At 38.5% G+C, this 14,531-nt stretch overlaps 1 protein-coding gene and 1 pseudogene across 4 annotated transcripts in view; one reads left to right on the plus strand and one right to left on the minus strand.

Moving 5' to 3' along the window:
* The window catches only part of FGD4 (FYVE, RhoGEF and PH domain containing 4), a 234,412-nt gene that overhangs the window by 80,016 nt on the left and 139,865 nt on the right, over nt 1–14,531 (minus strand). For 3 of the 4 annotated variants that reach the window (XM_065939562.1, XM_065939578.1, XM_065939570.1), the window contains exon 2: nt 1,630–1,782. In XM_065939562.1, coding sequence (XP_065795634.1) covers nt 1,630–1,782 — 153 coding nt within the window. Of the gene's footprint in view, nt 1–1,629; nt 1,783–6,167; nt 8,923–14,531 lie in introns of those variants that run through there. The other variant, XM_065939588.1, reaches the window with a different exon arrangement.
* Nucleotides 2,298–2,691, plus strand: LOC136159441 (large ribosomal subunit protein eL33 pseudogene; annotated as a pseudogene).

Raw genomic sequence — 14,531 nt, forward strand, 5'->3', positions numbered from 1 at the left:
AAATTTAGCTGGGGCAGGGAGGGGGTCAGGAAAGGGCCAAACAACAAGACTATTTTGGAAAAAGTATACTCTTATGTTGTTTATTTTATATCTGGAAATACTCTGTTGTTATGCAATATATATATATATATATACACACATATATATATATAAATTCATATTCAAGATAGAAAGTAATCACATATGTTTAACTAGCAACACACAGACTTCAACAGAACTACAAGCAGCAAGTTGGTTCTTTCTCCCTAAAGAGCAGGGTTATTTTGGCACACAGCAGCTCAGAAAGAACACAGTTATAATTTATCTCACTGAACTAAAAACAATGAAGTGATGCAATACATCTTTCCAAAACATTATTTATCAATAATGAAATTCTTGCTTTTCATCTGGGGAATTACATAAAATTGAATTGCATTTACTTCTTATATTTTTTACTTTGAGGTCACCTTACAACTAATGAGCAAGGTGGAATTTTGTATTGTGCAAATAAAATGGCTTTAATCATGATCAGAAAAATTTCTATTTTCATATTCAAAATGTTATAGAGGAATATGGTCAAAAATTGAGGTTATAAACTCATCAATGAGTTATTCACTTGAATTTCCAATTATCTGATCTTGTTTGACAGCCATCATACCATCTCATACCATCTCATACATCTCATACCATCACCAATATAACTAGTAGTAAGAACAGTAAGAAAAATAGCCTGTGATTGGGAAGACTCCATTCTAACCTCCATTTAAAGGTCTCTTTCAGAAAAATTTAAAACATAAGAACAAGAAAAAAGACCAAAGAAAATACAAATAATCCAAACAGAAATTGATTTTTTCAAAGTATAGTGATTCTGAAAATGCCTAGTGTTGTTTCCTGATTGAATGTTCAGCATTTGATATAAACGAAAATACGTTTGAAACAAACTACACGTTAAGCCAGTGTAGCATAGTTCTGTGTTATACTTCAAAAGATCTTGCTCTCAATCATCAAATCAAAATTATAATTTTGGGCTTTTTAAAGTTAATTACCATTTACTAGAAATTTACTTACAAAATGAAATGGTTACTGAGCAAAGCATTTAGAGATTTTCATCACTAAAAATTTTCCCCTTGTTGGACGCTCAATTCCTGGATGAAGGGACTCAATTTTTGTGGATGACTTTACCAAGAAGCCTGAAAAGCCCCACTTCCTTCATATTGTAAAATCACATTCTAGCTAAATATATTAAAGCACTGTTTTAAAGCACTGTTTTAGAATGATCTGTTTCATAGACCCTCTCACATTTATAAAATCATGACAACTTTGACAGTACTTCTAAGTACATATTAATTTGTTACATATTTATTATGCAAATAGTAAGTTAGACTCTGTAGTATGTCAAGCATAGTACATGAAGAGGTCACATTTCCATTAAGGGGACATATAAACAATTTATGAAAAAAGCCATAATAGGGAAATATAGAAGGTATTTTCAGAGTAGAAACCCTGCCTGACTTTTCTCCTGAAAAAACAAATGCACCCAATTCCTCAATTTATAGCTTAAAACTCTTTCTGAGTGATCATCATTCCTTTGTGTCACTTTCTTCAATGAACAAAGCACCCAGCTTGATCAAAAAAACCCCAACAGCATACCTTGTGGCTTTGGACTTGCAGCTAAGTGTTTTGCTGGCGTTTTCCCATTTATTCCCTGAGCCTCTTCATCAGATGCATTCTGATCAATCAGTGCGGTTGTGCTGCTTTTCAAGCAGGGTGGAACTATAGTGATCTTTGGACAGATACTGCTGCCTGGGAGAGTTCAAGAAGAAAAGACAGGTAAATAATGATGTGGAGCATAACTACGTCTTGTGATTTAATTTCTTCTGACCCCATAAAATAAAAACAGTCACAGTTACAAGACTATGCACTAAGCACTGAAATACTTTTCCCATGTGTGCTGGCCCTGACAGTTTTCCTGAGAAAGATCTCTTTCCATGTGCTTGAGAAACCTTATAACATATGCTGACAAGAGATTGCTGACTTCTACTACTACTACAACACACACACACACACACACACTCCTCTCTCTCTCTCACACTCACTTTTTCTCTCTCTCATCCCTTTCCTTGCAGGGACACAGACAGGACAGAATGTAGCTGCTATGATGCAGGCGAAGGAGAGGACCAAAAGGCCCAGGATGAATCTGCTAAGAGTTCCTTTCCAAGATCCCTTCAGTTGCCAGTCATCAAGTGGCTCAAAAGAACAAAGCAGGAAACCACGAACATGACAGCTGACTTGAAGACTCTAGAATGGTTTGAGCTGTTTCAGCCATCTTGGACCCTGTGGAAGCCTGCTGGGAACAGGACTTCTAAAACGACAAATATGTCTGGAAGGCTGTGGTCCAAGGCCATTTTTGCTGGCTATAAACGGGGTCTACGGAACCAAAGGGAACACACTGCTCTCCTAAAAATTGAAGGTATATATGCTCGAGATGAAACTGAATTCTATCTAGGCAAGAGATGTGCTTATGTGTACAAAGCAAAGAACAACACAGTAACTCCTGGTGGAAAATCTAACAAAACCAGAGTAATCTGGGGAAAGATAACTCGAGCTCATGGAAACAGTGGCATGGCTCGTGCCAAATTCCGAAGCAACCTTCCTAAGGTCATTGGACACAGAATCCGTGTGATGCTGTACCCTTTGAGGATTTAAACTTCTTGAAAAGTGTGGATTTGTCCTGTTGTGCTTTTGTTTAACAAAAAAAAGAAAGAATGGCTTGATTACAAATGAAGAAATACATACACACACACCACGTCCCTCGTCTTACTAACATACTCAGGATCCAAATCAATGTTATCAATACCCATGTTTTCAAAAAATGATGAGATTATGTAGGTAACACTCATATTTAGTTACAACTCAAAATCTTTAAAACACTGCAATGCTTTAAAATACTGAAATACATCATGAGATACAGAGAACAGATCAATTCTCAGTTCAATTTCTGATAAAGTTAAATACTGAATTTCAGAGACTTTTAAAGAAATCATATGCCAGTGTTTTTATACACATATTAAGTTTTCCCTCCTTCCAGCTGGCACAGTGGTATTAACAACAGACTGAATCTGTTTAGGAGAAAATAAAAATATGTATGCCATTTAAGAAACTATAATCTAAGAAAGTTTATTTTCATAGAATCCAAATATCTAAAATGAGATCTATTAAAGATAAAAGGCCTTAATTATTGCTCAAGACAAGAAAAACTAATAAAACCTAGCAACTTTCTACTGAGTAAAAAAATTCCCTTTTACTTCAACTGATTATTGAGTAATACTGACTAAAAACTATAATACTGCTTTATTTTCTGGGTACACCTTAAAATGTATCTAGGTAAAACAAGTTTTATAAGATTTAATAGTTACAAGTATTGTCTGAGAAGTTATTAGAGAGCAAATGCTAAAACACATTAATGAGTTTCATCAGGCACCCTTCTGCTAAAATGGACTGCCATCTAAATAAAGGATTGTTTAGCCAAACATAACAAAGGCCATGAATGCAAGGTTTAAGGAACATTATGTGACAGCATATTGGTAAAATTGTAAACAAAGAAATAAAAGCTAAGTCTTCAAATATATGACCTTACCTACCTTCTTAGAAAAACCAATTTAGTAGTCAAAGTATATCTGGAAATACCCACAGTGTACCATCCAGTCACTTAATCTTTTAGGGGTATTAGAATTTTTGTTCCACAAATATCCCAAGAATGGCTTAGTATCTGAAAGACTACCTGCTGGGGTCTAGTGAAGGATGGCTTTGGGGCAGAAACAGTGAAAATTCACAACCCAACTACAAATCAGAGGCAAAAACTGTAACCTAACAGTAAAATGAGACACTGTGAAAGCAAGAATACAACTTTAGAGATGATTTGTGGCAACAAAACAATAAAAGGGGGCCAGCTGGAGGGGGTAAATGAGAAAATAAATTAAATTGAATCTTGAAAAAATAGACCACCACTGCTACATATTAAAAGATGAAGCTCCTTTAATAACTAACCTATTTAGAAACAAAACATGTCTTGAATAAATAATTTTTAACTGAAAACTAGGCACTTAATTTCTGGATAGCAAACTTGTATGATCTGATGGGTTTAACAAGATCCCATTTATTCATCTCAGATGAATGCAGTAAGAGATCAACTACACATCTATTTTCTTTTAAATCCATTCAAGTCATGATTATCAATCTTTTGCCAGTGATAGTAAATCTATAGCCAGAAACTTCATTATAGATCATTATTTAAAGCCCATCTCAGACTTCAACCATTATCACAAGGTATGAAAATATAGTGAAAGACGCATAAAACACATACTTAAAAGGTGGTTTTTTTTTTTAAACAAAGACAAATATGCAACAGAGACCATGCAAAGTTCAAAATCTTTACTATTATTTATTATCTGGTCCTTTACAGGAAAAGTTTGTTGACCATGGTCTAGGTCAAACACATCATGGTAAAGGAAGTGTGACTAAAATTAGCAGCACCATTTCATTAAACACTTCATCTTCTAACATTTGGATATTAGCAGCACAGAGGAATAGTTCTTTTTGCTTGTTTATGACTGACTCAGCCTACTCACATTTGGAGACAGTCCTTATTTGGGTACCAGTTGCATAACAGGGACTTGAAACCAAAATTGTAACCAGATGGTCTACCCATTCAAGAACTTTTATTATTAACAATAGAGGCTTTCAGATTCCAATTAACAAAGAACCAGGAGAGGTGATTAAACAGGTATCTTGGGCACAGATACAACATTATGTTAGCATGGGGAGTGGGGTTCTAACCATTTTTGCATTCCTCTGACTCATGCTTGCTGGGTCATATCTCCTGTAAGAAATGTCTAGACATATGTAACTGCAAGGTATCATCAGATATCCTCAGTTAATCCAGCCTCATCTGTGACTGCATAAACCTCCCTGTTCTAACTGGAAAGGTTCCCACTGTGGCTTAATTTTCATTTATTGTCTTCTGCATGATACTTGTGAGTGGGAGATAATCTCTCTGACTGGTTAGGGTGACTTTGTCTCCTATTTGCAAAACTTTGTGCTGGGTTGTTATATTTTGCCAACTTACTGTTGAATGGATCTTCCACAAATTAAGGTTGGATTTACTTCAAACCAAAGTCCACTCACTTCCTGATTCTTCAGGCATCACCTCTTGTCATTGGATCCATGACATCAAATCACACTTTATGGCCTTATTATAGCCTTGTCTATACTGCCTCACACAACCAAAACATCTCTCCCAACTGGGCCAATTCTCTAGCCTAGAAGATCTTCATGGACTGACCACCTCTCAGGACAAGAGGACCTCTTAACTTACAAGCACAGAGTAGTTTTCTAAGGAAGACAATCTTCCTAGGATTATATTGCCCAGAAGGAAAGAGATACTTAAAAAAGAAAAAGAAAAACAAAAACAGAAATAAAAAATCCTTTATTCTGAAATAACCTAAGACTTACAGAAGAGTTGCACTCAGGCTCTTAGGTTAGCATCTTATATAACTATGGGATGTTAAACAACTAAGAATTTAATATTGGTACAATACTAAACCACAGATTTCATTCAGATTTCACCATTTTTCCACTAACAGTTTTTTTTCTGTCACAGCATCCAAACCAAGATATCATGTTGCATTTAGTTCTCCAATCTGTGAGAGTTAACTCAGTCTTTGCTTGTTTTTCATTTCCTTGGCACTTTTGAAGAGTGCTGGTAGATATTTTGTAGAGTGGCCCTCAAATTCTTTTCTCATGATTAGGCTGGGTTTACAGGTTTGGGGAAAGAACATTCTAGAGGTGATTTACCCATCTCACTATATCATTGCATGATATTAACATGATTAGCACATGTGGTGCTAAATTTGGTCACTGAGTAAGGTAGTTCAAGGTAGGAGATAGATGGGCTCCAGGTTGGACATTTACAATCAGTCAGCCTCTCTTTGCCTGTCCTGAGATAAGAGATACGTGGGCTGCAGTTGAGGTATTACAACTAGCTCCATTTGCTCTAGGAAATGGAAGTAACAACAGAAACCAGGTAAATAGCTAGTCTTATCTCTTGTTAACACCTTAAGGCAATAATCATTGCAAGGACAAAGAAAGGCAAAAATTCTTCTGAGTAAAAGTTAAGATAGACACTATACATGTTCAGAAAGGCTCCTTGAAGTCAAAAGTCAAAGGATGATTCCAGGCCATAATGAGTCTTGCTCCTCCCAGAAGCCTTCACTTCAAGATCCATCTTGACTGCATGCGCATCCCAGGGCAGGGTCCAAGGTAGGTCAGGTGTGGAAAAAGAAATCAGACAACTGGTTTGAAGGAAGACTAAGGTCAGTTAGTCTTAAGACAGACCCAGACGAACTGCCTTTATATAAATGACTTAACACCACTCTTTGTAATGTTCCCCCTCACTAGAGGGGAGGACGCCCACATCCTTTTTCTCCAGTAGGAAATCTCTGCCTTGCTTCTATCTCAACTAAACAAATGTTTCTCTATGTGCTCTCCCACTTGTTGTTCTGCTATGTCTTTAATAATAAACTTTGTATCTGGTATTTACAGTTTCTGCCTCTGTGACAAACGCATTTTTCACTGCAGGAAAAGATCCAGGAAAAATTATCTTCCAGCCCTTGCTGATTTGGTGCCTAGGACTCCAAGTTTTCATCCAGGGTACCCAGGTTCAATTCCTGGGCAGGAAATTAAGATTTGACTTCATGCCACCAAATGCTGCTGCCTTGCTGAGATCAGTATCTGCCAAGTTTATCCACAGGAAAATGTTCTAATTATTATAAGACATTTTTCAACAGTCTTCTCCTATCATCCCTTCAAGATTTTCCATTTGTCTCACAGATTCTGGATATGGGTCATATCTCCCATGTGCCGTTTAAAATGCCTAGACTAAGACATAAACTGCACTTAAAAAAAAAAAAGTCATTAAGGTTATAAAACTCATGGCTTACAACTCATTTGCCAAGGGTTAACAAATCTATAGCAAGTAAATTTATTTCAGAAAACTACTTTAGTTTCCCAAACTTGAAGAACTCGATAACAAAATCCATACCCACGCCCACCCTGCCTTGCCAAGTAATTATTAAATCACAAAAGAGAAGAATTTTCTTCTTGTTGGAGAAGAAAATATATGGACAGTTTCAAGATATTTCCTTGGACCTAGAAAATCAAAACCTAGGAATCCAATCTACAGAAAAAATTTTGTGTGTGTAAAAGTATATGTACATGGATAATCAATGCAACATACACAGCTGTGAAGAACAAAAATAAGACTGGGAAAATCTTCAAGGTGTTATTAAATAAAAGACAAAAAAACTAGAAAAGTATGCATAATATAATCCAATTAAAAAAAAATACATACAAACATGTATAAATGTACTGAAAGGAATGGAAGGTAATATGACAAAGGGGTAGGGCGAGAGAACAAACGAGAACATGTATGTTTTGCTGTCCATAGAGCAATATCATTAAAATCATTTATAACAAAAATATACTTCTATAAAAAAGAAAATCTATGAAAGTTACCAAGTAAATGTACTACAAATTATTTTGAAAAGAATACCCTTTATATGCCATAGCTCAGTTGGAAAAGAATCCTCCTGCAATGCAGGAGACACCAGTTCGATTCCTGGTTAGGGAAGAACCACTGGAGAAGGGATAGGCTACTCACTTCAGTATTCTTGGGCCTTCCTTGTGACTCAGCTGGTAAAGAATCCGCCTGCAATGTGTGAGACCTGGGTTCCATCCCTGGGTTGGGAAGATCCCCTGGAAAAGGGAAAGGCTACCCACTCCAGTATTCTGGCCTGGAGAGTTCCATGGACTTTTTTTTTAGTCCATGGGGTCACAAAGAGTCTGACACGACTGAGTGACTTTCACTTTACTACACTCATGGGTGCACACGTATGTCCATAGCAGCATTATTCATAATAGCTAAGCTGTGGAGGCAAACCAAGTATCTGTTGACAGATGAATGGATAAATAAAAAATGTGGAATATATATACAATCGAATATTATTCAGCCTGAAAATGAAGGAAATTCTGATACATGCTACAGAATGGGTGGCCTTGAAGCCATTATGCTAAGTGAAACATGTCAGCTGAAAAACACAAACACCTTATGATTCCATTTATATGAGTTACAAAGAGTAGACAAAACTGGGGACAGCAATTAGAGTAGTGGTGCCAGGGACTAGAGAGATGGAAGAACAAAGTTACTATTTTACAAAATTTACAAAATATTTACAAAATATTATTCAGCCATTAAAAAGAATTCATTTGAATCAGTTCTAATGAGATGGATGAAACTGGAGCCCATTATAAAGAGTGAAGTAAGGCAGAAAGATAAAGACCAATACAGTATACTAACGCATATATATGGAATTTAGAAAAATGGTGACGATAACCCTATATGCAAAATAGAAAAAGAGACACAGATGTACAGAACAGACTTTTGGACTCTGTGGGAGAAGGCGAGGGTGGGACGTTTCGAGAGAACAGCATCGAAACATGTATATTATCAAGGGTGAAACAGATCACCAGCCCAGGTTGGATGCATGAGACAAGTGCTCAGGGCTGGTGCACTGGGAAGACCCAGAGGGATCGGGTAGAGAGGGAGGTGGGAGGGGGGATCGGGATGGGGAACACATGTAAATCCATGGCTGATTCATGTCAATGTATGGCAAAAACCACTATTGTATTGTAAAGTAATTAGCCTCCAACTAATAAAAATAAATGGAAAAAAAAAAGAAAAAAAAAGTTAAGTTTTATAAAATGAAAGAGTTCTGTGGATGGATGGTTGTCACAGCACTACAACAATGGAATGTACTTAATGGTAGTGAGGGCTTCCCTGGGGACGCTGTGGTAAAGAACCCACCTGCCAGTGCAGGAGCCCAGGGTTCAGTCCCTGGGTGGGAAGATCTCCTGGAGAAGGAATGGCAACCCACTCCAGTGTTCTTGCCTAGGAAATCCCATGGACAGGGAGCCTGGCAGCCTACAGTCCCAGGGGTCACAGAAGAGTTGGATATGACTTAGTAAATTACAACAATGTCAATGAACTATACACTTAAAATAGGAAAGATGTTAAATTTTTAATTATGCATTTAAATAAAAAACCAAAAGAGCATATTTCTTGCTTAATAAAGAAAAAATAAAGAAATATTAATACATTCAACTGCCTACTTAGCATCTCCACTAGTATGTCTAAGAAGTAATTAACACTCGACACATCCAAACCTGACTCTGTTATCTCCCAACTCTCACTCAAAATAAACTGCCTTTACCATCTTCTCCATCTCAGTAAATGGCAACCTCATCTGTGCTTAGGGCTAAAAGCTTGGAAGTATTCTAAAATCCTCTTGTTTCCTCTCGCGCTCTACATCCTAGTGAAAGTCGCTCAGTCGTGTCTGACTCTTTGTGAACCCATGAACTATATAGTCCATGGAGTTTTCCAGGCCAGAACACTGGAGTGGGTAGCCTTGCCCTTCTCCAGGGAATCTCCCTAACCCAGGGATCGAACCCAGGTCTCCTGCATTGCAGGAGGATTCTTTACCAGCTTAGCCACAAGGGAAGCCCAACAATACTGGAGAGGGTAGCCTATCCCTTCTCCAATGGATCTTCCCGACCCAGGAATCAAACCAGGGTCTCTTGCATTGGCAGGCGGATTCCTTAGCAACTGAGCTATCAGGGAAGCCCAAAAGGGGATGTAACCACCAGGAAATTCTGTTGACTCTACCATCTATCGTTACCACCTGTGCAGCTACTATTCTGGCCTAAATCACCACAATCTTTGACTGGATTACAACAAGCCCTCCATCTGGTCTCCCTGCACCCACCCTGTTCTCAGTGTGTGTGTCCTTAGTCGCTCAGTCGTGTCTGACTCTTTGTGATCCATGGACTATAGCCAGCCTGGCTCCTCTGTCCACTGCATTTTTCAGGCAAGAATACTGGAGTGGGTTGCCATTTCCTCCACCAGGGGATCTTCCCAACCTAGGGATTGAACCTGCGTCTCCTGTAGCTCTTGCATTGCAGGCAGATTCTTTACCTCTGAGCCATTGGGAAAAGTACTGTACTCAGTACATGTTTTCAAAAATGCCAGACAGTCCCTTTTAAAACCCAACGCAGATCACGTCACTCCTGTGCTTAAAATTCTTCAACAGCTCCACATTTCACTCACAGTTTAACAACTGAACTGTTGATGCAGCTGACAGGTTTTACATGATCTGGTCTTTAGTCCCCTTAAAAATGACCTCATTGCCTAATACTGCCCCCCTGCTCACTACACTATAGTCATACTGGTGCCCTGCTATTCCTCCAACAGGAAAAGCATGCTTTACAGGCATTGGTCTAGCTGTTTTCTGCTGCAATGCTCTTCCCCCAGATGACTGCTTTCTCTTCATATATTGGCTCAATGGCATCTTGTCAACATGGGCTACCCTGACCACTCTTATCTAGTATAGCTGCTACTCAAAGTTATAGCAGTTATACTTAACTGTTACAATATATAGTTATCAGTTCAGTTCAGTTGCTGAGTCCTGTACAACTCTTTGCAACCCCATGGACTGCAGCACAACAGGCTTCCCTGTCTATCACCAACTCCCGGAGCTTGCTCAAACTCATGTCCATTGAGTCAGTGATGCCATCCAACCATCTCATCTTCTGTCATCCCCTTCTCCTCCTGCCTCCAATCTTTCCCAGCATCAGGGTTTTTTTTTTTTTTCCCAAGGAGTCAGTACTTTGCATAAGGTGGCCAAAGTATTGGAGTTTTAGCTTCAGCATCAGTCCTTCCAAAGAATATTCAGGACTGATTCCTTTAAAATGGACTGGTTAGATCTCCATGCAGGCGAAGGAACTCTCAAGAGTCTTCTCCAACACCACAGTTCAAAAGCATCAATTCTTTGGTGCTCAGTTTTCTTTATACTCCAACTCTCACATCTGTACATCACCACTGGAAAAACCATAGCTTTGACTAGAAGGACTTTGTTGGCAAAGTAATGTTTCTGCTTTTTAATATGCTGTCTAGGTTGGTCATAGCTTTTCTTCCAAGGAGCAAGCATCTTTTAATTTCATGGCTGCAGTCACCATCTGCAGTGATTTTGGAGCGCAAAAAATAGTTTGTCACTGTTTCCATTATTTCCCCACCTATTTGCCGTGAAGAGATGGGACCAGATGCCATGATCTTAGTTTTGTGAATGTTGAGTTTTAAGCCAGCTTTTTCACTCTCCTCTTTCACTTTCACCAAGAGGCTCTTCACTTTCTGCATAAAGGGTGGTGTTATCTGCATATCTGAGGTGATTGATATTTCTCCGGGCAATCTTGATTCCAGTTTGTGCTTCATCCAGGCCAGCATTTTGCATGATATTCTCTGCATATAAGTTTAATAATCAGGGTGACAATATAAAGTCTTGATGTACTCCTTTCCCTATTTGGAACCAGTCTGTTGTTCCATGTCTAGTTCGAACTGTTGCTTCTTGACCTGCATACAGATTTCTCAGGAGGGTATTCCCATCTCTTGAAGAATTTTCTGGGGTTTGTTGTGATCTACATAGTCAAAGCCTTTGGTGTAGTCAATAATGCAGAAGTAGATGTTCTTATGGAATTCTCTTGCTTTTTCTATGATCTAAAGTATGTTGACAATTTGATCCCTGGTTCCTCTGCCCTTTCTAAATCTAACTTGAACATCTGGAAGTTCTCTGTTCATGTACTGTAGAAGCCTGGTTTGGAGAATTTTGAGCATTACTTTGCTAGCATGTCAGATGAATGAAATTGTATAGTAGTAGTTTGACCATTCTTTGGCATTTCGTTTCTTTGGGACTGGAATGAATACTGACCTTTTCCAGTCCTGTGGTCACTGCTGAGTTTTCCAATTTTGCTGGCATATTGAGTGCAGCACTTTCACAGCATCATCTCATTGTTTTACTCTTTCTCTTTGCTATGATCACTGAGGAAGGCTTTCTTATCTCTCTGTGCTATTTTTTGGAAATCTGCGTTCAAATAGGTATATCTTTCCTTTTCTCCTTTGCCTTTTGCTTCTCTTCTTTTCTCAGCTATTTGTAAGGCCTCCTCAGACAACCATTTTGCCTTGTTGCATTTCTTTTTCTTGGGGATGGTCTTGATCACTGCCTCCTGTACAAGGTCAGAAACCTCCGTCCACAGCTCTTCAGGCACTCTGTCTACCAGATTTAATCCCTTGAATCTGTTTGTCGCTTCCACTGTATAATTGTAAGGCATTTGATTTAGGTCATACCTGAATGGTCTAGTGGTTTTCCTTACTTTCTTCAATTTAAGTCTGAATTTGGCAATAAGCAGTTTCTGATCTGAGCCACAGTCAGCTCCTGGTCTTGTTTTTGCTGACTATACACAGCTTCTCCATCTTTGGCTGCAAAGAATATAATCAATCTGATTTCAGTATTGATGACCATGTGCAGAGTGTTCTCTTGTGTTGTTAGAGGGTGTTTGCTATGACTAGTGCATCCTCTTGAGAAAGCTCTGTTAGACTTTGCTCTGCTTCATTTTGTGCTCCAAGGCCAAATTTGCCAGTTACACCAGGTACCTCTTGACTTCCTACTTTTGCATTCCAGTCCCCTATAATGAAAAAGACATCTTTTTTGGTGTTAGTTCTAGAACGTCTTGTAGGTCTTCATAGAACTGCTAAACTTTAGCTTCTTCGGCATTAGTGGTTGGGGCACAGACTTGAATTACTGTGATAATGAATGGTTTGCCATTCAATATATAGTTAGAGTTAACTGGTATAATAAATATATTATATATATAGTGAGCTGCTATATATAATATATATAGTTAACTGCTATAAGATATAGTTAACTGTTATAACTGCTTTACATATTTTACCCCCTCCCATAGTACTCATCACCTTCTAACAAACTGCATTATTTATTTTGTTGTCTCTCTCCCCTGGTTAGAATGTAAGCTCTGGGAACATCTCATGAACATCACCTGCCAAATTAAGTAGATTCTCAGTAACTAACTGTTGAAGGAATAAATTCTAGACACTTTAGGCAAGTTTCTCTTCATCTGCTTTCATTTTCATTTTCTATTTCATGAGAAGTGTTTTCTAAATTCCAACAATAAGGAAAGATGGAGCTGCTTGAGAATTCAATCTACACAAAATTTCAAACATTTCCATTCTGAGGTGAAATTTAAACATTCTAAGTTATTTATATACAAATTCTAAATATCTAGGGGGGGAAAAGGAGAAGGCAATGGCACCCCACTCCAGTACTCTTGCCTGGAAAATCCTGTGGATGGAGGAGCCTGGTAGGCTGCAGTCCATAGGGTTGCTAAGAGTCGGACATGACTAAGCAACTTCTTTCACTTTTCACTTTGACTCATTGGAGAAGGAAATGGCAGCCCACTCCAGTGTTCTTGGCTGGAGAATCCCAGGGACGGGGGAGCCTGGTGGGCTGATGTCTATGGGGTTGCACAGAGTCAGACTCGACTGAAGTGACGTAGCAGCAGTAGCAGTGGGAAAAAACTTCAGCCAATTCATCTTCCTCAACCCAGGAGATTTCTAAACATCTGGAATTGTGGAACTATCTAGATGTTTGATTTAAAAAAAAAATGTAGCAGCAAAAAGTCCCAGCAATGGACTGAAATATTTTCTGTAGTTTTATTTACATTTATTAGACCAACTAAAATGCACTACAGCTACCAGTGTTTCTGACTCGGCATCTGATACTACCTAAAATTATAGAGTAGTATAGAGTTAAACTGTTAGGAAAAGTAGATTGCTTCAGATCTTCGAAGTTCAAAAGTAATATGAACTTAAAATAAGCCTTGAAGGTAGGTAACTATAGATATTTATTTTTTAAAGGTTCCACTGTGTGGGGAAATTAACAAGATGGCACCAGTCAAGCTCTCTCAACCCATGCTCTCAAGCCCCTTTCACCCCATGTTCTGCAAACAATGACGTTACACGGTTATGTATGGCTGAGATCACTTACAGAACTGTGCATGCGTGTCATGAGGTACTCGCTTGGTTATGGGCTACGTTTTGCAGTACGCCTGTAAGAACATCACCCTCGAAGCCCTGGCTGCTACTGCATCAGTCTACACTGGACTGACATCATGGTTACGTCATATGAGGTTATGTTATGGCTACTTATGTTGTGGCTGCTGCTACAGATGCTGCATCAGCCAGAAGAGAGGCTGTGTTACGGCTGCCAGGCCAGCCAGGAGAGAATATTTATGTCTGTAGTTCCTATGGCCCCTCAAGTCTCCTTCCAGCCTCTTACCTCGAGCCTTGCCTATCCTGGATTCAGCAAATAGTGTGGACAGTGTGAATAGCAAGACATCTGGTGTAACAAATAGGATCAGCAATACACACTGCTTTATGCTACAAATAAAACATGTATAAAGGTAACTGTTACTACTGTAGCTAAGGCAAATCCAACAACATATGTAATGAGATAAAATAAATGCAGCCTCTGAAAACACAAAAATAATTTGTTTTCAAACTAGTAACAGTTTATTTTCCTAAAACATGTTTC

This window comes from Muntiacus reevesi, chromosome 1 (assembly GCF_963930625.1).
Source record: "Muntiacus reevesi chromosome 1, mMunRee1.1, whole genome shotgun sequence".
Classification (NCBI taxonomy): Eukaryota; Metazoa; Chordata; class Mammalia; order Artiodactyla; family Cervidae; genus Muntiacus; species Muntiacus reevesi.